The sequence below is a fragment of the Camelina sativa genome, chromosome 20, assembly GCF_030686135.1.
Source record: "Camelina sativa cultivar CO46 ecotype springtype chromosome 20, ASM3068613v1".
In the NCBI taxonomy this organism is placed as follows: Eukaryota; Viridiplantae; Streptophyta; class Magnoliopsida; order Brassicales; family Brassicaceae; genus Camelina; species Camelina sativa.
In genome coordinates this window covers 18,631,127-18,656,683 of record NC_141899.1, presented here as the reverse complement: position 1 = coordinate 18,656,683, position 25,557 = coordinate 18,631,127, and the positions used below count along the sequence as shown (strand labels likewise).

At 33.9% G+C, this 25,557-nt stretch overlaps 4 protein-coding genes and 1 pseudogene across 57 annotated transcripts; 3 read left to right on the top strand and 2 right to left on the bottom strand.

Moving 5' to 3' along the window:
* Positions 1–468: 468 nt before the first annotated feature.
* On the bottom strand, positions 469–2,286 carry LOC104771100 (cytokinin riboside 5'-monophosphate phosphoribohydrolase LOG8-like; annotated as a pseudogene). The gene is made up of 7 exons (XR_015592895.1): positions 2,047–2,286; positions 1,607–1,704; positions 1,487–1,517; positions 1,260–1,359; positions 1,090–1,160; positions 855–998; positions 469–770 (listed from the first exon to the last, which is right to left on the bottom strand). The product of XR_015592895.1 is annotated as a cytokinin riboside 5'-monophosphate phosphoribohydrolase LOG8-like (transcript).
* A 1,454-nt stretch (positions 2,287–3,740) lies between these two features.
* On the top strand, positions 3,741–8,032 carry LOC104771099 (alpha-L-arabinofuranosidase 2-like). Of its 2 annotated transcripts, none has more exons than XM_010495569.3 (18): positions 3,741–3,876; positions 4,308–4,530; positions 4,680–4,734; positions 4,824–5,038; positions 5,135–5,256; positions 5,349–5,502; positions 5,579–5,648; positions 5,746–5,891; positions 5,985–6,030; positions 6,110–6,162; positions 6,240–6,384; positions 6,494–6,612; positions 6,686–6,757; positions 6,874–6,977; positions 7,053–7,109; positions 7,203–7,392; positions 7,473–7,610; positions 7,730–8,032. In XM_010495569.3, the coding sequence occupies exons 2-18, from the start codon at positions 4,336–4,338 to the stop codon at positions 7,886–7,888; spliced, it is 2,040 nt and encodes a 679-aa protein (XP_010493871.1). In that variant the 5' UTR covers positions 3,741–3,876; positions 4,308–4,335; the 3' UTR covers positions 7,889–8,032. The 2 variants fall into 2 exon arrangements, with proteins under 2 accessions (XP_010493871.1, XP_010493872.1); XM_010495570.3 differs by having other exon boundaries at positions 3,779–3,901.
* Positions 8,033–8,245: 213 nt separating this feature from the next.
* Positions 8,246–11,099, top strand: LOC104771098 (uncharacterized). 5 transcript variants are annotated; one of them, XM_010495568.3, is made up of 8 exons: positions 8,246–9,095; positions 9,200–9,375; positions 9,641–9,723; positions 9,816–9,929; positions 10,026–10,304; positions 10,379–10,492; positions 10,632–10,704; positions 10,792–11,099. In XM_010495568.3, the coding sequence occupies exons 3-8, from the start codon at positions 9,661–9,663 to the stop codon at positions 10,827–10,829; spliced, it is 681 nt and encodes a 226-aa protein (XP_010493870.1). In that variant the 5' UTR covers positions 8,246–9,095; positions 9,200–9,375; positions 9,641–9,660; the 3' UTR covers positions 10,830–11,099. The 5 variants fall into 5 exon arrangements, with proteins under 5 accessions (XP_010493870.1, XP_087361132.1, XP_087361133.1 ...); XM_087505006.1 differs by having other exon boundaries at positions 8,324–8,794; XM_087505007.1 differs by lacking the exon at positions 8,246–9,095 and having other exon boundaries at positions 10,379–10,535.
* An 880-nt stretch (positions 11,100–11,979) lies between these two features.
* Positions 11,980–15,610, bottom strand: LOC147919145 (uncharacterized). The gene is made up of 3 exons (XM_087503864.1): positions 14,052–15,610; positions 13,373–13,865; positions 11,980–11,988 (listed from the first exon to the last, which is right to left on the bottom strand). Exons 1-3 carry the CDS (start codon positions 15,608–15,610, stop codon positions 11,980–11,982), a joined length of 2,061 nt encoding a protein of 686 aa, XP_087359990.1.
* Positions 15,611–19,238: 3,628 nt separating this feature from the next.
* LOC104726569 (hexokinase-3) lies at positions 19,239–24,256 on the top strand. 48 transcript variants are annotated; one of them, XM_087504482.1, is made up of 15 exons: positions 19,247–19,392; positions 19,660–20,353; positions 21,059–21,209; positions 21,313–21,492; positions 21,796–21,870; positions 22,022–22,177; positions 22,278–22,350; positions 22,436–22,528; positions 22,635–22,693; positions 22,829–22,974; positions 23,091–23,141; positions 23,240–23,312; positions 23,604–23,687; positions 23,765–23,903; positions 24,005–24,256. In XM_087504482.1, exons 2-9 carry the CDS (start codon positions 20,082–20,084, stop codon positions 22,655–22,657), a joined length of 1,023 nt encoding a protein of 340 aa, XP_087360608.1. In that variant the 5' UTR covers positions 19,247–19,392; positions 19,660–20,081; the 3' UTR covers positions 22,658–22,693; positions 22,829–22,974; positions 23,091–23,141; positions 23,240–23,312; positions 23,604–23,687; positions 23,765–23,903; positions 24,005–24,256. The 48 variants fall into 48 exon arrangements, with proteins under 48 accessions (XP_010443764.2, XP_087360608.1, XP_087360607.1 ...); XM_087504481.1 differs by having other exon boundaries at positions 23,211–23,312; XM_087504484.1 differs by having other exon boundaries at positions 22,829–22,989; positions 23,211–23,312.
* Positions 24,257–25,557: the final 1,301 nt, after the last annotated feature.

The window sequence follows — 25,557 nt, the reverse complement described above, 5'->3', positions numbered from 1 at the left end:
CTGGGCTACTAAAACATAGAGCCAGATCAAAACTAGGCTTAGTGGCTTACGCACACCTATCGTCCTAACATGCCCCATAACAGAGCAGTTTATGTCCTACTCGCAAATCTTTGGCCCAAAATGACACTCCTAACTGAAATCACATCCTAGTGTTAGTGGCATGCACATAGCCTCATTACATCCTAGACCGATTTGTGATTGGAGAAACTGATTCAAAGGAGGTTAGTAAAAACAAAAAACACCGGTTTAGGAGAATCCTAGAACTGTAAAATCATGGGAGAGGACAAAAAGTAAAACTCCAAATTGAAATGCTGAAATGGATACATATAGGCCAAACAACAACTAACCGAGGGAGATAAGGGAAAGGTAAAAAATGACAAGTGAAACAAATAGACCTGTTCCTGACTCATGTTGCTTTCAAAAGAGACATTATCTAAGTGCTTCCATGTGAGTTAAGTAAGCTGTCGCTTTTCAAGCTTAGAATCTGTCACAATTTCTTTTCAAACAAAAAAACTGACAGATCATTCTGATTGATTCTCAACTTTCAAACAAAAAAAAGACATAATGGCTTTAACCATACACCAAAAGCTTTGCACTATTGAAAAAAGATTGTAATTTGCAAACACAATTGCTGTTTCAAATGCTTAAGAGATTGTTTCTTAATGCAAAAGACACAAAAATATCACCATTATCAAGCATCTGACTAGCGGTAATCTCCAAGTTGTTCAACTTGCCAGCTTTGGTGACAAGCAATGTGAAGGAGTATATAGCTGCCAAGCAGAACAATATGTGAAAACTATGGTACTGTTTTATACTCAAAACACACAAAATATGATCTAAAGTGTTTTAGGTACCTCCATCTTCTCCATAAGCTCTTTAGCCGAGGGAGCAGAAACAATGATATTACGAGCGCCTGGCTTGATAAAACCTTCTTTAACTCCAGTATCAAATAATGCAAGCAAATTGTTATAGTAACCATCAACATTCAAAAGACCAACCTGCAGAGATATATAATACAATCCTCATCATTAACATAGTATCTATTTGTCTTCCTATGGATACCTGCAAAAGGGAATAGCGTCATAATACCGTCTTCTTATGGATACCGAGCTGTGACCATGTTATTATCTCCAGTAGTTCCTCCATAGTTCCATAACCTCCTAATGAAACAAGAAGCCACCAGCATCTTTTAAAAAGTGGAGAAACAGAATAAAAAACTTATCACAACCATGCTAGAATTTTGGAATTAGAAAACTCGCCAGGAAGCGCAATGAAGGCCTCAGCTTCTTGAGCCATTGCAGCTTTGCGCTCGTGCATGTCTGCAACAATTCTTACTTCTCCAACAGTGTCACCAGAGATCTACTTAAACCCATTCAATCATAAAGTAATTAACAAAAACAGAATGAAGTCATCCAATCCAAAATTCAATTTCATTTGCTAACAATGAATAGTTTTAGAAATGAAAGGTTTCAAGATGTAAACATACCTCAACAGGCATCAAAGCTTTGGGAATGATCCTATACAGAAATACATACAAAAGCTCTTAAACTGTATCATATCAGAAAGGAAGGGAAATATAAAGAAGAGAGACGATCTTAAAACTAACCCGAGTACATGACAACCACCTTCCGAGACTCTCCGAGATATCAAACCCATTAGACCAACACTTCCACCACCATAAACCAAATCTATCTTTCTCTTCACCTACAATTCCACACCAATACTTTACAGAAACAATTGATACAATAGATACTTCTGACAATAAACATTCAGAGCAACAACAACAATTTCTCAGAGCCACAAAGCAAAAACACTAAAGATAAACAAATCTAAACATTGTCACAGCATCGAGATAAAAATAAACACAAACCCATGTCTAAGAACATTCACAAGAACAAGCAAATTTCAAAATGTTTGAATCTTTTGCTCTCAAAACACTATAAAGTTTTGATTTTGGTTTTTGTTTTTGGGCATTTATTTGCCAGAAAAGTTCGTATCTTTAGACTTTAGTGACCCAGAACAAAAACGGAAGAGAGCAAAGCAAACCAGTTCATTGCCAAGTTCGATTGCGGCATCGCTGAAAACTTCTCTGTGACCAGAGTTACTTCCGCAAAATACACAAACTTTACTGAATCTGCTTCTCTCCATTGCTAAACCCAACATGTTTTTCTTTTCGAGAAGCCGTTATATAAAAGCTAATCGCCAAAAAAAAGGCAAAGCATAAACACAGAACGAATAAAGCGACAAAATAAAACCTCTGTTAGCTTTGGTACTACTAGTATATATGACGCAATAACCAAATAAGATTTTCAAATAAATAAAGAAAAATATAAGTTGAATTTACAAAAAGATTTAAAATGCTTCAAAAAGTGAAATTTACGTTTTGATACCATATCAATATCAATTCTAGCAAACATGGTTCGGATTCAGTTTGGTTTTTTTAATGACATTTTAGCAAAAAATTGTTGTTTTTTTTTGCCAAGACAAAAATATACAATATGCACAAAACTCAAATGAATTAAATTTAACTTATTTGAAAAAAGAACAAAAAAAACACACACAGAGGATTCCAATGCGGTATTGGATTAGATTTAAGATTGACATAACGGTTAAAAGTTAAAACCAAGATTTTTACATGATAATTTTGACTAGGGTGTATAATAGCGGCTAAACAAAAAATTGTTTTCTTTTTCTTTAATGCTAAACGAAATATTACCAAAATAGACATACAGTAAAATATATGACAATATTCAAAAACATATTATTATTTAAACTTTACTTAAAAAAAAAACTAAATCAGAGAAAAATATAATAAAACAGTAATTACCCCATGGATGTGAAGAAAACACTTAAAACCATTTGATTAATGATACTTATATATTTTTGAATGAATGATACTTATATTTTTTTTTCTGGATATATATACTATTAATTTGGATGTGGCAGGCTGTTATAATCTAATAAACAAAACTTTTTTGAAAATGAAAAACATTCAACTTCTAATTAATCAGTCTCCATCTAAAACTTCATAATGGTTTGACGTTTGAATCTGGTTCTACTTTGGGTTTTGGGTTCAACTGTGACTCATATGATATTTTTACTGTATTTTGTAACAAAAACCAAAACAGTATTTATATGAATGACGCTAACAATAACTCCCAACTGCTCACCACTGACCTAAGTTGAAAGAAAAAAAAAATGAGAATAAGTGAAAGATGGTGCACATTTTCACTTGATTTTTCTCCTTTTATTCTAAATAATATTCTTTATTAAGAAGAAGAAACTTTTGCATCATCGAAACAAACTTTGTTACCAAAGTAAGAAATTAGAAGAATACAGAAGAAAGAAGTGAGAAAAAAACAAAAGTTGTAATTTCTTCTCCACACGCCTTTCCTTAAAGTGGAGAAATTTGTTTTCAAACTTTTGTTTTATGCCCATATTCTTAGCATATTTGTGTCAGTGCGTTATATTATTTACCAAACACATTACTACATACATATACATCAGAATTATTACTTGGATGATTTTTTTTTCTTTTCTTAAAGTTTCTATGGTTGAAAATATTTGATAAGTTACGACTGAAAACGTTCTATATTCTTTTTTTGTTATTTTTGTGATATTTACAAATTACAAGTTTACAACCACTCAGCGACTCACAATCGCAAACGCTCTAAGGAAATAATTTTAAACGTTTGTAAACGCGGTTTTTATAATTTGTGTAAGGAACCAAACAAGCTCTCAAAGCAAATTAAAGAGACGTGAAGGTAATGTCGTCTTTGCTGGCGGTTTTGCCTATAAAGCAAGGCAAAGTAAACACATCTAACTCTTACTTTTAATCCTCGTTTCACTCCTCATTCGTGTCTTTCTCCTATCAAGGTTACATTTTGCTTTTGATCCTCAGGTCTTCTAATCTATGTTTCTTGCATAATGGGTTTACTCTTGATCTTGAAAATTTTGCTTCTCTAACTATTATTCAGCTCTTTTCTTGTAATTTGCTGTCAAGATCTTTCTTTCTTACCAAATAATCTTTGAAATCCAACACATTTACTTAATTTTTAAGATATATCTGACAAGAGTAAGACTGGATTTTTCTAAGGGCATTTGGGATATAATAATGTCTGAAATCTTGAAAGTATTTCAACTTTTGTTTTGTACAATGTACACACTTTAGTGTCTCCTCTCATTTTTATTAATCTTGTGTGTTGATCTCAAGTTTGACTGTGATGATTATATACTATCATCAGTTTAGGGATGTGAAGGATTTATGAAACTGGTGTAACTAAATCATGTTTTTTTTTCCTTACAAGGTGTTTGCTCTGATTAGATTTGGTAAACATGGACATGAAGACTTCTTGTCGATTTTTCACAAGTGTTTGCATGCTTTTACTTCTCCTCGGCTCTTCTTCTGTCTACCAAAGTCTTTGTCTTGTTGATGCTCAAGAAGACGCCATTGTGATCTCCCTGCAAGTAGATGCTTCTAACATGACCAGACGACCAATTCCTGATACTCTGTTCGGGATCTTCTTTGAGGTACATGACTTTTATTATAAGTTTTTCTATCTTTGTGAACGTACCCTTTAGTCATGAGCTATTTTCTTGTAATTTTACTAGTTCTAATGTTAATGTTTTAAACTTTTAACTCTTATAAATGTTCTGAATCTGAATGCAATTATTGTCAGGAAATTAATCACGCTGGAGCAGGTGGACTATGGGCTGAACTTGTTAGCAACAGAGGTTCTTAAATTTCGAGTTCATCTTGGAATTTACTATAAACGTTTCATTACAGAGAATGGTTCATGATAACTAACACTCTTTGGTTCCAGGATTTGAAGCTGGTGGACAAAATATTCCTTCCAATATCTGGCCTTGGTCCGTTATTGGAGATGAATCATCCATTTATGTTGTTACAGACCGTTCTTCGTGTTTTGAGCGCAATAAGATGGCTCTTAAAATGGAAGTGCTTTGTGACAGCAATGGCAGTAACAATTCTTGTCCATCAGGAGGAGTCGGGGTTTATAACCCGGGTTACTGGGGCATGGTGCATTTTTTACACTCTTAGTCATAATTTGCATTTTCTCTAATGCTTAAAACAAGTTTTTACTCATATATGTGTTGTGTATCTTTTTTACATCAGAACATTAAAGAAGGGAAGAAATACATTGTGGTGTTCTATATGCGTTCGACTGGGGATATCGATCTGTCTGTGTCATTTACAAGTTCTAATGGATCATTGCCTCTTGCTTCAGAAAATATTAAGTGAGAAAAGAAACTTTCACATTCTCCAATATTATACTTTTTCTTACTTGTGGTATAAAAAATATGTTTGTTTATAAATTTTACTTATGCAGAGCTTTGGGTTCTGAAGTTTCAAACTGGACTAGAACGGAATTGGTTTTACAAGCAAATGGTACAGATAATGGTGCAAGACTTCAATTTACAACTACCAAAAAGGGTTTAATTTGGTTTGACCAAGTCTCAGCCATGCCTATGGATACTTACAAGGTTTGTTAACTTCTCAAAACAGAGAAATTTATCTAAGAAAAATATAAACTTTTGGTTTTTTCTTGGTTGGTCATAGGGACGTGGTTTCAGAAATGATCTTATCCAAATGATGGTTGATCTAAAGCCCCGTTTCCTCCGATTCCCAGGTAACTAATTCCTAGAGAGCAAATTAGCTTTCCACTTGGTAAAATATGAAAAAGATGAGCAAAGCTAAGAGACTTACCATTATATTTTGGGAGTTAGGTGGTTGTTTTGTGGAAGGTGACTGGTTAGGCAATGCATTCCGCTGGAAAGAAACCGTGGGAGCTTGGGAAGAGAGACCTGGACATTATGGTGATGTTTGGAAGTACTGGACTGATGATGGCCTTGGCCACTTTGAATTCTTTCAAGTAAGAGATCATTTTGTTACTTTCCGGTTCTATAAGCATTTCAATTATTCCTCCTAAGCTCGATATCAAATGTCAAACCAAATATATTTGTAGCTAGCAGAAGACATTGGTGCAACCCCAGTTTGGGTGTTTAACAATGGTAATTCTTAAATCTCTATTTCTTAAAGAGTTTATTTTATTTACATGTATTAATTTACCTCTGTGTGTAACTTTTGCAGGGATCAGTCACAATGATCAAGTTGAAACACAAAGTGTCATGCCTTTTGTTCAAGTATTCATTCTCTTGGAACTCTCTATTTTGATTAAGAGAGAACTCTCTAAACTGTGTATTTTTTAATACGGTTTCAGGAAGCGCTTGACGGTATAGAGTTTGCTCGTGGTGATTCTAATTCTACATGGGGATCAGTTCGAGCTGCAATGGGACATCCAGAGCCTTTTGAACTGAAATATGTTGCAGTTGGGAATGAAGATTGTCCTATGGCTTACTACAGAGGTTTTTTTTTTTGACATTTCTCTCTGTTCTTAAGAACCATTTTGTAAGAAACAAACAAGAACTTTGGTTATTACTAACTTTTTAATACACAACTTTTTTTTGCTTTCAGGAAACTATCTTGTGTTTTATGATGCTATCAAAAAAGCTTATCCAGATATCAAAATCATCTCAAACTGTGATGCATCGTCTCAACCGCTTGATCACCCTGCTGATTACTTTGATTACCATGTAAAAATACAAAAAACGTTTCAAATTTTGTTATGCATAACATTTGGTTTTGACAGATTACTTTTTGCTCCAGATTTACACTCTTGCAAAGGACTTGTTTAACAGGTCCCATGACTTTGACAATACACCACGCAATGGTCCAAAGGTGCGGTAATAGATGATACAAAATACTTCTTTCTCCACATAACGAAACATGGTCTTCTTGGCTTCTGTATCTTCTTCTAATGAATTAAGTTTTCAAACATTTGTTTTTGGTTATAGGCTTTTGTTAGCGAATACGCTGTAAACAAAACGGATGCTAACGCTGGAAACCTTTTGGCCGCTCTTGGGGAAGCAGCCTTCCTCCTTGGTTTGGAAAAGAACAGGTTTTTCTAAACACCTTCATATCTTCTTCTCTGGTTTGGAAAAGGAAAGTTATAACGTTACTGTACCTTGTTTAGTGACATTGTAGGAATGGTTAGCTATGCACCTCTCTTTGTCAACACAAACGATAGAAGGTATCTCTCAGTTTAGTTTTAAAAGGTTTTTAATCAGTATCTTGAATGAGCTCATCTTGAACAAGCCGTTTGCTTTTGTTTTTTTTTTCTCAGGTGGATCCCTGATGCAATAGTGTTTAACTCGTCTCATCTATATGGAACTCCTAGCTATTGGGTCCAACAATTCTTCACCGAGTCAAGCGGAGCAACTCTTCTCAGTTCTATTCTTACGGGAAACTCTTCTTTAGTTAAAGCATCTGCCATCTCCTTCCAAACCAATGGCAAAGATTGCATACAGATTAAGGTTTAGTTATTTATAATATTCGTACAACTTGAACAAAAGAGTTCTGTTTCTGACCAAACATAAACGTTCTTATATTGCAGGCTGTAAACATTGGAGAAAATCCAGTATCTCTGAAGGTTGAGATGACCAGATCGATTGCAAAATATTATGGATCCAAGAAGAAAGTACTTACCTCTACTAATCTGATGGATGAGAATTCTTTCTCAAACCCAAAGATGGTAAATTCTGATGACGAATCAACCATAACATGAGCATGCACTTCAGGATTATATTTATTTTTCTCCTGAATCTTGAAAACGTTTTCTAAAGTCATTTCCTCTGTTTTCATTTTCTGTAGATTGTTCCACAAGAGAGCTTGCTAGAGATGACTGAGGAGGAGGGCCTTATGTTTGTTCTTCCGCCGCACTCGCTTTCCTCTTTCGATTTGTTGAAAGAATCTGCAAATATAACCAAGATCCCAATATCTGATTCCCACAAGAAAGCTTCAACAATGTGAAGAGATAAAGCATGTTGCAGACTTCATGTCCTATGTCTTTACTCTTCAGTAGTCAATAAAAATATATAAACGTATATGTTTGTGAACGATAACTTGATATGCAAGTTTAATACCAACAAATTAGTATATTGTTTTTTTTTTTAACTTGGGAACATCATGTTGATACAAGAAGGCCGAAGGAAAAAAAAAACAACCAATGTTTTAGTGGTTAAACTTAAACCCTCCTAAGAATAAGAAAAACAGTGAGAAGTAGTTTTATTGTTTTTCTTTTCTTGAAGCTATAATTAGAAAGACGATCCAGAACCAAATCTTAATACTTGAGAAACTAAAATCACCTTAATTCCAGCAATTTAATTCGGCTTTCAAAGCTAAAAAAGACTTGACAAAACAGACTCCAAAAGATTACAAAACCATAAAAAGTTCCATTACTTTTATGCTTGTACATACAATTTTGATTCTATTATAATCTTATATGTATGTACAAGCAAGATGACTGCCTTCATCGCCTTATTCACCGGCCTTTGTTGCTTTAAGAACAAAAAACAGCCTTTGGGAACGATCAAGACGGAGAACCTGTCATCTTCTCTCAAGACTAAAGAAAGAGAACAAACAAGCGATGACTTGCGAAATAAGGAAACCAATGACTTGCGGAACACGGAAAAGGATGACGATAATAGCGTTGCAAACCCTGATCTCCCATTGCCTCCAGCGAGAAAAGAAGCGTTAAGGAGCACATATTCATGTAACAATATGGTGTTAAGGAAATCCATGTCTACTAAGAAGAAACTGAGCGCGAGCCTAACGATCCAAATGACGAGAGCATTGTCAATGACAAAGAGACACGACCGGGGGGAGGAGGATAAATCTGTGAGGAAGCAGAAACCAAAGGCAGAGAATTCGATTCTGGTACGGCCAATAATACTTGGAGAGAAATGTAAGGTCCCTCTTGATGAGGATGGCCAAAGGATGCCAAAGAACAACAGAATGTATCGTCCTAGATCCATGGGTTCGATCTCGATTTCGAGAACCAACTCGAAAATCGATATGAATGTAATTCCGGTAGAAGTAACATCAGAAGATGATTCAATGAAAACCAAGGAACATAATTATTAGAAGACTTGTGAAATCTAGAAAAGCTAGAATACGAAAAAAAGACATCAATGTGGATATAATCAAATTTGATTATAAAGGGATTAAATAGGTTTGGGTAAATTATTTAAACCGAACCGAACCAAAATACTGAATGCTTGCTTGCTTTATCGACGTGTAATTCGATCGGTTTATTTCTTCTAATTTTGGTTTTCGGTTCAGCTTCCGTTCGAGTATTAAACCCTAATTTAATTAAATTCACAACCGGGCTTCGACTTATACTGCGTCGACGGCGAACAAAGGCGCCGCGAGCTTCTCTCTCTTCGTCTCTGTCTCCGACGATACAAGCGAGCTTTCTCTGTCTCCCGAGCTCCTCTCCTATACAACTCAGTTTTCAGGTTCGATTCGTCTCTGCCTCCGACGATAGTTTTATCCAATTTCAATTTTTTCACGAAGATTCAATTTATTTCTACATATGTAGCTAAGATACAGAATCAATTAGTTTAATTCACAATCACAACGCATTTGTTATCTGAAGTAAAAAGATCTTAACTTGGTGGAGATTTAGGTTTAGAGGTGATTATTGTGAGGCACTTAATTGTTAGAGCTATAAACAATTGTTAAAGTTTCTCTCTTTGCGTTGGACTTTGGTGGTTGTGGTAGATTCCTGAGAACTTTTAAGGATGGATTGTGAGGGAGATGTTGGGAATGAATCTCTTGTTCTGATAAAACAAGGAGCCGAAGCTGTAAGTGTATTATATGGTTGAATCAAAAGTGTATACGTTTTTTTTTTTTGTGTGTGTGTGGCAAGCCTAAGTCTTTTCAGTTTTATCTTTAGAGGGTGTTCGAGTCTACATTTGCTGGAAGAAGATCCATCGTGAAAGAACGATTCTCGAAGAAGTACAGACACCCGATTTTGGATGCGAAACTCACACTTAAGCGGATGAATGCGGTTGGTTTTGTTCTGTATCACCTTATTCTTGTTTCTTTGCTTATATCATGGGAGAAAAGTAGGTTAAGTGTTCGTCTTATATGTTGTTGAATATAGGAGGCTAGGTGTATGACAAAGGCAAGAAAGCTCGGGGTTTGTACTCCAGTTCTCTATGCCGTGGATACTCTGCTTCACTCCTTGACACTTGAGTATATTGAGGGCGACTCTGTTAAGGACATTTTCCTTGACTTTGGAGCCAATGGGATTGTTGAGGAACGGTTAGATGATGTTGCTACTCAGATTGGTGCTGCCATCGCGAAGCTCCATGATGGTGGTTTGGCTCACGGTGATTTGACCACATCAAATATGCTAGTCAGAAGTGGAACGAATCAGCTCGTAAGTATTTTGATATGTTCCCTTGATTAGTTACGTACGTATGATTCATGACAAATGGATATGTCTTCCGTCAGGTACTAATCGATTTCGGCTTGAGTGTCACATCGACCTTACCTGAAGACAAAGCTGTTGATTTATATGTACTTGAAAGGGCCTTACTCTCAATGCACTCTTCATGTGGGAATGTGGTAAATAGTGATGCATATCATAATTGTTCACTACTATTGATGGGTCTGTTGTTGTTGTTGTCTCATATTAGTGTATTTTGTTGTCTCATATTAGTGTATTTTGTTGTCTCATATTAGTGTATTTTGTTGTCAACTGTAGATGGATCGTATACTGACAGCGTACAGGAAGTCGTCGAAGCAATGGTCAGCCACGTTTAACAAGCTTGCGCAAGGTTTTTATTAAACCCTCTTCCATGTCCCCATCTTTAAACTAAAATCTGTTTTCAGACCTGTAAAAGATATTCTTCTGGTTTATGCAGTGAGGCAACGAGGGAGAAAGCGGACTATGATTGGATGAGCCAAGATATTTTGTGATCCTGTCCTTGAACGTGCGACTACAACAAAGCCACTCAAAATTTTCTACATGATCAAATTAGAGGTGGGAGGACACATACATGCCTGCACGGACACACTCAAATTTCAGTGGGTGTTGGCTTGTACGGTTGGGGGACGAGGTTGCACAAAATGGACATAAGACCACATTATATGATGTGCCCAGTATTTGAATATTTATTTTTAAAATCTTATAATGAACTATTAAAAAAAGAAAATAATGTTTAAATAAAAATGATCTATACAAGTACTCAGATGATGAATATTTAATTTTTTAAACATCATCATCTGACAAGAAGCTCTAGTACTATTGCACTGCTTCCGTAACAAGGTTCTTCTTCGGAAACCCATTGCATAGCAGAACACTGTGCAATTAGACTCCCATTTAGAAGCAAGAGACGAAGCAATAGAACCAGAAACACCAACTTCGTTAAAATTTTTTCCATCTTTCTCAACTGATCTCTCTCTAGGAATGTTCTCAAGTTCTTTGATTTTTCTTAGAACAGATTCTCCCTCTCTGACACTCTCGCTTGTCGAGTTTTTATAGTAAGTCGTAGTAGTAGCACCATACAAACTAACACCAGATCTTAGTGGTTTTAGTATCTTATAATATAAAGCTTCGTTTTCAAAATTAGTAACTCAAGTGATTGTAACTTATCAACTTTTTGTCGATTAGAGATTCTGCCACATATAAAACAAAAGATTTTTTAAATAAACTTTTAAATTAAAAATATGATTATAAAAAAATGAAAAAGTTTTAAAAATAATTCTAATATGTATATAAAAATATAATACTAATTCTAATTTTAAGTTACTAATTCTCTAAATATACCATCATTAATTAAACTTCGTTCTACTATTTAAACTTTTTTTTGCTGTCTAAAATTAAATTCTTGTGAAGTTGTCTAGATATTGTCATGTGTAATATTAAAGTTTTGTTTTAACAACTTTTAAAAAGATAACCATAAGAAAGTTAACAGCACAAGCTCATTTATTGATTCATAGCCAACATGATCTGTTACAAGTTCGACTACAAGAACACTAGAAAAAGAGAAAGTTTACAAAGACTTGGTTGTTCAAGTACAAGCAAGCAGCAACACAACTGTTTAAGAAGCTTACTGCAGCTGTATATCAAAAGGAGAAGAAAAATTAAAGTCAAGTAAAGAAATGATGATGTGTTCCACATCAGAGAAGAGTGAAGACTCTGATTAGGCCAAAGGCTCTGCGATTATGATCAATCTCGGATAATCATGGTTAATGTTAATCAAGCGATGTGCTTGGGAAGACAGCGAGCTAGTGATGTGCTGAACCCAACTACTTAATTAGAATGAACATGACAATAATAATAATATTTTTTTTGTTGTTAATTTGTCGTTTTTTTTTTTTTTTTTTTTTTTTTTTTTTTTTTTTTTTTTATGCATTCTATGACTTAAATCGATGACATATGCTTTATCATTTTAGAAATCTCATCATACCCTCAATTTAGAAAAGAATGCAAACTTATAATATTTTCCAAATTTAAATAGATTTTGAAAGTTTTCTATTTTTTTCTTCCTTTGTAATTAATTTATTATTTATAAAAATATAAAGTAGCAAAACAAACTATATAAAAGAATGAGTATTGTATATTATGCGGTCTTGATATTGTGTGTATTCAAATATCAATCTTTTTTCCCAATATACATATTATAAGATTATTCTTTATGATACAACTTTTGTACAACTGAAACTAGATGAAATTCAATGTGATGTGACGAGTGATTGTGTATTAATTGTTTCGTATTATTTATGAAAGATTAATTATGAGTATGTTTTTCGTAAAATTTATAATTTACAATAGCTATAGACATCAATTTTTTCCTAAATAAATCAACAAATTTAAGTTCTAATTTTGAATAGGAAATAAATCTATATCTATAAAGTTGGCTTTTATCTCTTCTCATTCTTCCACCTAGGCAATATTATTTTTTTAGCATTAAAGTAAACTTAAAATATTTACTTAGTGCATATTTATGTTAATTACAATTAATAGAAAGTTTAAATAAAATTATTAGTGGTAGTAATATAATTCTATTTTTTTTCTAAACAGATCATAATTTAAAATCTTAAATGTGTTACTGAGTTTTAAAATGGAAGTAAATTTTAATTAACGGTAGAATAAACCAACATTTATCTATATCTATAAAGTTGGCTTTTATTTCTTCTCATTCTGCTACCTAGGCAACACTATTTTTTTAGCATTAAAGTAAACTTAAAATATTTATTTAGCGCATATTATTTTAATTACAATTAATAGAAAGTTTAAATAAATAAAAATTGAATAATGTAAAATAAATTAAATGTTAAAATAAGAAAACAATACTATAAATACTTTTTTTTCAACCAAACATTAATAATTAATTAAAAGAGAACTCCAAGATTGGTTGCCCAAACAGGAGGATAAGAGTTTACAAATAACGATTCGGAAGGTAAAGATCTTGAAGACCGAGCAAGACAATCTGCTCTTACGTTGACGTCGCGGGGAATCTTGACGAGGGAGAAGGATGGATAGAAGGAGCGAAGCTGCGAGAAATCCTCCAATAAATTCGTGAAAGCGGGCCAATCATCTGGCGACTGCACCATCGCAACAAGCTCTGCACAATCCGTCTCGAAGGCCTGACAACTCACTCCAGCCGCCAGTAAAGACTCCATAGCCCAGATCAGCGCTTGCAATTCTGTATGTAGGGGAGAAAGGCCACGTCTGAGGCTCCGAGCTCCTAAAAGAAGCATAATATCATCACCATTACAGCACCACCAACCCAAACCCTGAAAAGGGTCGGTCCCTTTCCATGAACCATCAACCTGACAGAAAATAGAGGAATCCCTCACCTCCACTACAGGTGGAGGGAGGGGATTGTTCACTGAATAAGATTTTGGTTCCTCCCAAATTAGCTTATCAGTTGCCGCTTGATTTATAATCTCAATTGGCTCTAGCTCAATACCCTGGAAAACCTTTTTATTCCTGTCTTTCCAAAGTGACCATAAAATCTAGGGGAGAGAAGAGATGATATCAGAAGCCCCGCCTTGAGAAGACGCCCTCCAAAATATGAAATCTAAATTCGCATAAATCGAGGCAAATGGGAAACCTCCCGGTTCCAACAGCATCGGGACCAACTCCCAAATACTGCGCGACCGGGAGCAAACAAACAGTGCGTGGTTAATAGTTTCCATTTCCGTCGCCAAACCGCACCGCTTACACAAAACATCACAACGAACTCCCCGATACGCGAGCCGTTCTAACACTGGAAGGGTACCCGAGGCAATTTGCCAGAAAAAATGTTGAATCTTCGGAGGTATATCTAATTTCCAAGACTGAGCCCGCAGAGAACTGCACGATGGCCCATACTCCACTTCCGCTATTAATTCCCCGGCTAACCGATAATTTGACTTTACCGAATACCTGCCTGACTTAGTATAATGCCATAACAATCTATCGGGTTGAGAAGTTTTACTAACCGGCAAACTCCGAATAAGTGGTATATCCACCGGATCAAAGAACTCCTCTAGAATAGGCAAATGCCAATCCTTTGTAACTGGATTAATTAAATGATTAACCATCAAACTCGGGAGCAAAAACCTCCCCCTACCATTTGCAGATCTTGGACGAATATCCGGTAACCATGGATCCCGCCAAACCGAAATGGAACAACCAGAACCTACAGCCCATCGCGCACCCTGTTCCACCAATCCCTTAGTTGAAAAAATGCTCCGCCAGGCAAAAGAAGGATTATGCGGTTTCTTTGCCATAAGAGGATGTTTGTTCTTGAAATACCGTCCTCTCATCACCCGGGCCATTAAAGACGACGGATTGTGAATTAATCGCCAAAACTGTTTGGCCAGCATAGCGTCATTAAATTGTTCCAAAGCTCGGAAACCCAAACCCCCTTCACTTTTATCTTTGCATAGTTTGTCCCACGCAACCCAGTACAAACCTCGAGCCTTATCATTAGATTTCCACCAAAAAGTGGAGATAGCACTCGTTAATTTAGATGTCAACTCCTGTGGTAATTTATAACATGACATAACATGTGTTGGAAGTGTCAAAGCCACTGATTTAATCATAATTTCCTTGCCACCTTTCGATAAATGCTTTGCAGACCAGCCATTTACTCGATCATCCAATCGATCCTTGACATATCTAAAAACCTTAGTTTTTAAACCCTGCAGGTTTTCAGGAATACCCAAATAGGAGCCCATACCGCCCTCCTTAGAAATACCAATAACGGATTTCAACTGAGATCGTATATCCTCCGGGACCTTCTTCCCAAACATGATAGATGACTTTTCCAGATTAACTTCTTGACCTGAGACTCTACCATAATTACCTATTATATCCATTACCGTCCTACATTCCGTTGCCTCTTCCTTATAAAAGAACAAACTATCATCAGCGAACAACACATGCGAGATAGTAGGACTACTATGGGCAATGGAAATACCCGTTAATTTCTGCTCCCTTTCAGCCTTTTTGATATTAGCTATCAATACCTCTGTACAAAGTATAAATAGATAAGGCGACAGAGGATCTCCTTGCCGTAATCCTCTCTGTGGCCTAATAAAACCCCAGGGTTGACCATTCAGGAGAACTTGGTACGACACTGACGAGACACACCACATAATCCATGAAATCCATTTTCTATCAAATCCTAATTGGACCATAACCGCCTCCAAAAAATCCCACTCAACCCGATCATATGCCTTACTCATATCCGTTTTGAAAGCCAAAAACTCCGAATTACATCGACGATTAGTATTTAGCCCATGGAACATCTCCTGAGCTACCAAAATATTATCTGTAATTAAACGACCAGAAACAAAGGCTGATTGTGTTTCTGAAACCAAGGCGGGCAATAAACGCTTCAGCCGAAAACACAAAACTTTGGAAATAATTTTGTAGCTCACGTTACAAAGGCTAATTGGCCTAAACTCAACCATCCGCTGCGGTCGATCCACTTTTGGTATAATATTTTATTAGTGGTATAATATAATTCGATTTTGTTTCTTAAATGTATTAATGAGTTTTAAAATGGAAGTAAATTTTAAGTTAATGGTAGAATAAACCAACATTTATGTCAGGAAAAATAAAACTGAAAGCGAAACATTAGTTTATAACATGATAAAAAAAGAAAATTTGATATTTCATAAATTGAATCAAATGTTTTTAATCCAAATTTAAGTATTGAAAGATAGTAATTAAAGAGAAAATAGTTATAATATGTTTTGAATATCAATTTACAGTCTATTATATGTTATCTGTGAATCAATAGAAGGTAAAAATAAAGTAGATGTCGAAAGGTAACGAGGGCATCATAGATTATGATGAAAGAATTGTAGTTAAAAGTGTTTTAAATAAATTACTAAAACTTGAAAGATAATAATGCACATGACTAAATTAAAATATTTGATATTTCAACTATTGTGTGAAACGAATGAGTTTGTAGAAAAAAAACATGACATACATTAGTAAATATATTATTAGATTCTAGTTCGAGTTTAACTGTTTGGCCATATAATTATGAAAAGTGAGATAAGATATGAATTGGTCGAGAATTCTTATAAGGTATGACTTAATTGTTTCGATGGGTAAAACAAGCTCGCTATAGATCTTATAACGATAGGATATATATGTACCTTTTACTGAGTAATGATCATGAGATTCAATATATTCAGATTTATACGAAATAGTGTTATGTTAGTATTAGCATTAAATCATAAATGATATACACATAAATGATATGCAATTAAGTCAACAATAGATAATCAACATCAAAGTCTTTAAAGAATACTAGGTAATATTCCGCTCAAATGCGCGGATTGTTGTATAAAAGAATATATTAATTAATTTAAATTTATTTGATAATCATAAAAAAGACTTAACAAATTAATTTAAATGTCACTAAAATTTTTTACACTTTTATTTATTAAAATCATTCAATATCAAAATATATAACTTATATAAATATAATCATACATACATTATACATAACTCTTAAAATTATTTATTTTTTATTGTTCAACTTTGAAAATAAATTTCATTAGTATTTTTGAGCATTTGAGGTAATAAAATATTATTAATTATAAAAACGAAATTTTATTATGTGATTTAAATATATAATTTAAGTTTTTCATATAAACTAACACATAACCTAAAATATTTAATAATTAGAAACTAAACTATTTTGAAAGTAAAAAAATACATATTTCCTATAAAATAATATAAATTGCAATCAAAGTGTTAAAATACAATTCCCAAAGATTTTTTTTTAAAAATCTTTTTTTATATTCCCCTTAGTTTGAGATATATATTGCTAGGTTTAATTATAATTTTTAATCTTTGAAATAAAATCTAGATAGAAAATAAAAAATCAAATTTTTTTTTATATAAAAAAATCTTTAAAGCACATATTTGAATTAAATTAAAAAAATAGTGATTGTTATATAATTATATGTTGAATCACAAACTGAATATAATGATTATTATTCTAAAATAAATGTATTACAATTTTGTTGGACGCAATGTAAGTGAGAGTTAAGAAAAATTGAGTTGATAATTATATTACAATTTTTTTTATATTCCCCTTAATTTAAGTTATATAGCTAGGCTTAGTTTTAATTTTTCATCCTTGTAGTAAATAAATATCAAACTGCTTTTTTATATAGCAAAATCCTTAAAGTACATATTTGAATTAAATTTAAAAATAATGATTTTTATATAATTATATGTTGAATCACAAACTAAATATAATGATAAGGATTCTAAAATATATTTCTTACAATCTTGTTGGAGGTAAGAGAGAGGTAAGAAAAGTTGATTTGATAATTATATTACAAAAATTTCTTTCATGAGAACATTTCAAAATTTAAGAATAAAATAAATATACATGAATTTGTAAGAACTAATCAAACATGTAAAGTAAAGAATTAAGATGTTTTCTTTAGCTTGATTCCCTTATTATGAGATGGTTATAACCAAAATATTATTATGGTCATCAAAATTTTATTATACATATTAGAATACATATGTATTTTAAATCAAAATAATATAAGAAAACAAAGAAGAAAAGAAGAAGTACATAAAACAAAGAAACAATAAAATTCAGAACAATGTAGATATATAGTAAACAAAATATATAATTAAACTCTTAATTGGGTATTTAACCTATGCAAGAACATCATAAGAAACAAAGAAATATTTAGGATTTGGGATATTGTGGAGGAGGATGTGAGAATGGTTATTTATAGGATAAAAAGTGATGAAAGTTATATTTCTAAAATAATTAAGCGAGAAGAGCTATAATTTGTGTTTAAATGAAAATGAATAGAGGAGAAAAAGTCAATTCACAATTTATGTAATTTCAGTTACAATTTAGTAGTAAAGAATAAATTTAAAGTATGCATTAATGTATATGATTAAATATGTTTTTTAATTAAAAATAAATATTAAATTTAAAAAAATTAAATATCAAATGGTCCAATAAGGAGAGAGTGAAACCTTACTTTTATGTATATGATTTTCATAGAATATAAAAAAAAAAACAGAAACTCTATTAAAGATGAAAAACATTATGAGGTAGTCATCGATAATGTTTATTTTTGCTGTGGATTTTAAGGTGAAAACTTAAAATGACTAACATTGTATAGGTTATCTTACGGGAAAGTGAAAACTTGAAATGACTAACATTGTTAATTTCACATTTTGAGTGGAAACTTTATAATAATTCTTTAACTGTATAGTATAAAAGTCAGAAATAATGACTAAGATGAATCAACCAAATTAATTAAATAATTTTTTTGTTGTTGTATATATAAAAATTGATTCAGTGACAATAAGAGAATAACATTAAAGATATATGAATCAAAGCTTGTTAAATCATATTCAGATAATCAATTTTAACAAATATTCACAAAAAACGAAATTTAAATTATTATTCTATCAAAATTTACAAAAAATAATAAAAGAAGCAGGGAGAAAAAGCTCATAGCTGCAAGCCTGCAACCAACCAAATTGACTAAAAAGATAAATCTATGAAAATTTGGAAATCACAATCAATTACCTAAATTAATACTTAGAAGATATGATCGATGTGGGTATTAGATGAAAAATGATACCAAACAAAAAGTTAGATGAATGAATCAATAAATAAAGGGAAATTACCTAAAATATTATATAAAAGTAGATTTATTACTAGACTAACACGTTGAGATTTTCGACTTACTAGAATAACACATAAAAGTTTGATTATTACTTCTAAACCAGAAAAGTTTGATTATTACTTCTAAACCAGAGTTGTGTGTTTTATTACGATAATGCCATTTATAATTAAATTTCTCTTCTAAATAAAAGATTGTTTCCTTCATCGTGTCACCTAATCTCATTTCTCTTCTTCTTCTTCGCTGAGCTCTCTACAGCGAACAGAGCAAATTCTTTAATCCTTCTCTCTCTCTCTCCCTTGCTTTTTGGTTTTTCAGATCAAAAAGCTTTTTCCAATGTTAGTTTCTTTCTCAATTCGTTTTCGTTTTTAATAAAAAAAATTTGGTTTTTAGAAACCGGGTTAATCCATTCTTTGATTCTTACGATTTATTCCTCTGAATTTTTTGTTAGTAGCTGAGTTCTCCTTTAGATATTTTTTGATCTGGTTCACGTCTTTCTTCGATTAGGGTTTCAATTTATTTGCTTGCTTATAGATCTGTCTCCCCTGTAAAATGTTAATTAGGTATGAACAAGTTTTTTTTATTTATCTCTTTTGTAAAAACAGAGAAAACAGAATAAAAACAATGGCAGCAGCAACATCAGCTTCTTTGTTTTCAATTGGATCTTCTTACTCGTCTAAAGCCAGCTCATTTACACCACAGTCTAGGGCACAAGCTGTGAACTTTAACTCAATTCCTAGTTTCATCGGTCTTAGATCAACCTCACTCATTTAGAAAGGCGGCGGAAAAAAAAAGTCTAAGAGAGAAAAAAAAAGCTAAAATAAAAAAAGTAGTAGTTGATGATGATGATGATGAAGATGTTGGTGGAAGAGACTCGTATAGGGTTTTCTAATAGGCGTTGTTGTTCGCTGGTTCTGAACTCTTGTTTATTATTGGAGTAAGTAAAAAAGCGCCACAGAGTTGAGAGAGAGAGAGAGAGAGAGAGATTGTTTTTTTTTTTTGGTTCTGTTTTTTTTTTTGGGTTGTGATGGGGAAAGTGGCGGTTGCGTTTGCGGCTGTTGCGGTTGTGGCGGCTTGTTCAGTTGCGGCGATGATGGTTGGGAGGAGAATGAAGAGTAGGAGGAAATGGAGGACTGTGGTTGAGATTTTGAAAGAGTTGGAGGATGATTGTGATACTCCCGTTGCTAGGTTGAGACAAGTTGTTGATGCTATGGCTGTCGAGATGCACGCTGGTTTGGCTTCTGAAGGTGGCTCTAAGCTTAAAATGCTCCTCACTTTCGTCCATGTTTTGCCCACTGGGTAAGCCTGATTAGGGATTTCATGCTTAACTTTGATTTGAGTAATGTGTGAAAGATGAATCCTTTCTTCTCTTCTCTTCTATTTGGTCCTTGATTTATCAAGATTTAGTGATCTCAGGTTCTTTCTGTTTACTCTACATTGCATGATCTCACCAAAGTCCTTAATTTTACTGTTTGTTAAATGTAGTAAAATAGAATGTTTTGTTGCTTGATTCTTATATATATGACAATCACTTGCTCAACGAGCTCGTTCCTGGTCGTGGTGGCTCTTTAAGGGTCTCTCGTGTTTGAGCTTTAGTTGGAGGGAGCCAGGGAATTTAATAAGTGTCAGTGGGTACCATTTTGTGCAAAAAAAAAACAGATCCTTTGATTTTGTTCTCTTCTTTTCGTTTATGTGAATTTTAATTATCCGGGGAAAGCTTTTAAGGACTTCTCCTTTCTCTTTTCCTTCTCTCTTATCTCTTACCTTTACTTTGGTATCTTGTTCCTATCTACTAGATTGCTACTGCTCATAGGAAAATGAACTGTTTTCTTCATATTTGTAGCCATTGGATTCTCTCTTTTTTCTTTGAGGAAACGTATTTCAATTCTTTTTTTTTTGTTTCTAGACTCATCATTGTCACAACTAGTCTGTTTGTTCAAATAGTTTACATCCAATCATTGCTGTTGTGTGTTGGATTGCACTGACTGACTGCTTTTGTTTCAGGAGGGAGAAAGGAACTTATTATGCACTTCACCTTGGTGGCACTTATTTTAGAATTTTAAGAGTTCATCTCGGTGCTCAAAGGTCGTATCTAGATGTTCAAGATGTTGAACGACATCTGATACCTTCACATCTGATGAACAGCACTAGCGAGGTGACTATTTTGCTTATTATTTCTTACCAGTCCTTGCTTGTTATATAATAATGTAAGCTACATTATTTAGTCTCTGTTGATTTTTTTGTTCACATGATTGCAGGTTCTTTTCAACTTTCTCGCCTTCTCCTTGGAAAGGTTTATCGAAAAGGAAGAAAGCGGGTCCGATTCACAAGGTGTTAAAAGGGAACTTGCATTTACGTTTTCATACCCTCTCAAGCATACTTCTATTTCTTCAGGAGTTCTAATTAAATGGACCAAAGGTTTTGAGATTAGTGAAATGGTTAGTCTTATGATACTTACATTACTTCTTATATTCTTTGCAACCTGTGGTTGTATTTAAGATATTTTTTGTTAATTTTAATAATAATTTCAACTCGTACCAACTTGATAGAATTACTCTCTCTAATATCAAAATTCTATCTGATGTCCTGAGAGTTATCTTGGGTTAACAAGAGTGGATGACCTTTAGCTTAACTATTGGCTGTGTTATAATTTTGTGGCAATGTAGTCCACCTCTTGGAATTTGGTGTGAGTACAGCATAAGCTAAACAGTAATATGATCGTATATGCCCTACTGTTTTAGGTCGGGAAGGACATAGCTGAATGTCTACAAGATGCGCTGGACCGAAGAGGCCTAAATATGCATGTTGCGGCTCTTGTAAGTGCTTTGTCACTGGAACATATTTCTTTTTCTTACCTCTTTTACAATACGCCTTAGCAGAACTCCAAACAAAATGTCTATGTAGCTGCTGCGAGAAATTCTTATGAAATGATGCTTGGTTCTGATTTCTGTGTCCTCGTTTGAGCAGGTGAATGATACTGTTGGAGCCATGTCACTTGGATATTATCATGATCCAGACACGGTTGTAGCAGTTGTATTTGGGACAGGTAGTAATGCATGTTACTTGGAACGAACTGATGCCATAATCAAGTGTCAGGGTCTGCTTACAACTTCTGGAAGCATGGTACTGAAAACTATTTCATCGTCTATTTCAAGAAACCAGCTATCATGCTTTAGATCCCAGAGAAATAAATGTAAAAGATTCGTTCTTTCTTAATTTTCAGGTAGTCAATATGGAGTGGGGTAATTTTTGGTACTCAATGTGCTCGAATTTAGTACTCAACCGATCCATGAATTGTGAGCCGAATTTGCTTTCTATATTTGTTCTTGTTTCTTTATTTTTGATCGAGCCTCAGATTTTGGGTTTAATATGTTTCTGTAGTATGGAGAATTAGGTTTCCTGGAGCTTCGAACCTCAATGCCATGGGTTCCTTATTCCAGATAGAGTATCTATCTATGGGTCCAATATTAGTCGGTCAGGGTTTGTTCTCAGACCTCTCTATTATATTATTGGCAAATCCTCTTCTCTTCTCCATTGACTATCTATCACCTGATGATTTTGTTTGCTATCTCTCTCATAGGTTCCGAGCCAACCAAGCAATGACCCCTATCTTGAAGGAGATTTCTGCCACGATCCAAGGTTGGTTTGTTTCTTCTCTTGTCCTTCTTTGTTTAATTTTACTTTACTTAGAGAACTCTTCACTTTCATCATCGCTAACTCTAACCTCTGCTCGGTTGTTACCTTTGGTCGTGTCATGACTCGTGAATGATGAAGAATATGATCATTGTGGCTTGACCGACAGTGTTTTGAAAATTCTATGAATTGTGCTTTTGGTGTTAGTTGGCAGCCCACGTATTCTTCTCCTTCCTTCCCCTTTGTCTGAAATCAAAACGGAACAGAGGAGTCAGGACTGATCTTTGGTATTGATTAGAGGAGTCAGGACTTATTCCTTCTTCTTCTAAATCTCCATGATTCTTTTTTTTTTGTTACTGAGATGTGGTGTGTGATTTGAATTTTCTTGTCTTTTGATTCTTAGAATCGTTGAAGCATTATAATGGCGACGAGAGAGCAAACAAGTCAGAGAGAAGTATATATCTTTTTTTGTGTGTGTTCTTCTAATAAATCTATATGGTTTTGACTAAGTTAGGACATATAGGTTTGTTTCTTTTTGATTCTGTGGAACAGGTGGGCTTTGATTGATTTATTTGACTCTCTCTCTCTCGTCGCCAACATGCAGGCGCCATTAGAATCACTCAAGGTTAGTAAAAATATTGTCCAAATGCAGGCGCCATTAGTGTTTCTCGATGGTTTTGCACCGATGATCACCTATCACCCGATAACCTACAAATCTAATGTCATGAGTTTGTGGCCTCTAATCCTACTAAAGCCATGATTGTTCGATATTTATCTTATATAGGCAAGAAGCTCATAAGTATGCTCTCGGATCTTTGCCTTGGCATTAGCGAAATCAGAATTGTTAGATATTGATTTAGTGAATAAGCGGAGAAATTAATATGTTTCTCAGGCCAATAGCATTGATGTTTTGCAGGAAGATCAGCACCTGAGAGAGAACTTAGCAAGGAATTTAATGTTTTGGAGGCGGGTCTATGGAATTCGATATCTCTGAACAAAGGTATTTGAGAAGCTTTTGTTCAGTGAACTAAAACGATACAAGAAACGCCTTGACAAAATAATCTTCAAACATCTCAGGATGTTGTTATAAGGGGCAGGAGACTATAGCGAGACTCATAACATATGATGGAATCAAGCAAAGGTTTAAGGTTATGTGGACTTAATCTCTCTGCACCAGCAGAACCCGGCAGCACCATCACAGTCAATGGGAAAAAGGGTTTGAGCGTTTGTGTGCATACCTTAGTAGATAAAAAAATAACAAGAAAAGCCAAATTTTGTTTTGCTATTCTTTAACTAGTGTATAAACGTTATTTTCAGGTCGGGAAACTAACAAGCTACACTATGGTAAGAAACGGGTCTGGCCATTTTGGGTTAGGCTACATCAAGAAACAAGAGCATCGTGGAGCTTTTTCTTTAGTCAGCCAATTTATTTACACATATTTAGCTCTTTCAACTTGTTTGGTTTCTGCACTTGTTCTCTATGGGCTTTTTGATCTTATGCTTAGTTAAAAAAACCTCTTTGTTATTCCCTCAAATTATTATAACTTTTATATGAAGGTTAACATAAAAGCCTTTTTTTTACATTAGCTATTACATGAAATCATGCACACATAGAGGTGTGGGGGCTATGACTCTAATTGGACCAGTTCTGACTTCTGAGTCAACCATTATTAAAATGACAATTAGAATGAGAAATCTCTCAACACACATTATTAATTTTGGACCATTTAATCACCATGTATTAGTTATATAGACATGACATAATCATAACAAAGAAAAAAAGTTACTTGGGGTTGATCTTGTATCGCTGTCATTTGCCAAACCAATGAAAAAAGAGAGGGGCCAGGTTTTCAGAAACGATCCTTGGCTCAGTCTCCTAATGAAACCAACCAAACCCACAAAAACCAAAACATGGTCATGGATTCGCCACCGTTGAAGAAGCGAGAACGGCGTCGAACGGACTTATGTTATGTATGAACTGCTAGTTGGTTTATGAAATGATGTATATCTTTAAGAATGTTTATTATCTATAAATTGAATCAATGTTTTACAAATTAAGCTGGTTCCACCAAATGTAAATAGCCTCATACAATTGCATAACATAAGAGTCATAACATTGAATATTATAGCATCGGAAAAAACAATAGATCATAGCAGATATAGAAGTTTGTTTGATTTGCAACAGAGAAGGAGGGACTGAGATTTGTTTGGTTGTAACTAATAGAATTTTAGGGTGAATGTAAGGTTTTATGTGCAACTAGATCACTTAGGAACAATTGACAAAATTTCAGTATAAATTGAACTACTTGGTGCAACTGTACTAGAGCTCTTAAAATAAATTTAAATATGGATAATGTGAAAACGAAAAAAAAGATAGATTTTTGGCGGCGGGATATTCAATTAAAATCAGGTATAGTCTAATAGTGTTTCATCAAGTGATAAAGATTCTGTTAGTTAGTAACTAAACGTTGATCAACGCTACCAACGTACGTTTAAACCAGGTTCCTGCAAAGGAAACTGCAGTTTCAAGGATAGATACTACTAGTCAGAAAAATAGCAGGTATTGAAACTCACTTTACTCATGCATCACCATTCTAGAACTCTTCTATGTCTTGTTTTGAGTCCTAAATTTGTGTTCTTGTCCTGAAACAGACTTGCAAAATCAGAGCGCATGGAGAGAAAAGATTCCAACTCTCACTGTTCTTCATCTTTTGTATCAAAAAGCAACGGGACAACAGAGAAACAGAAGGAGGTAACATGTTGATGACCATGACCATACCAAACTGTCTCCACCTTTTTCCTCTTATATAATAACGCGACAGTTTAACAATTCCTTGACAGCTAATATTTCTTTTTCAAATTCAGCCTTC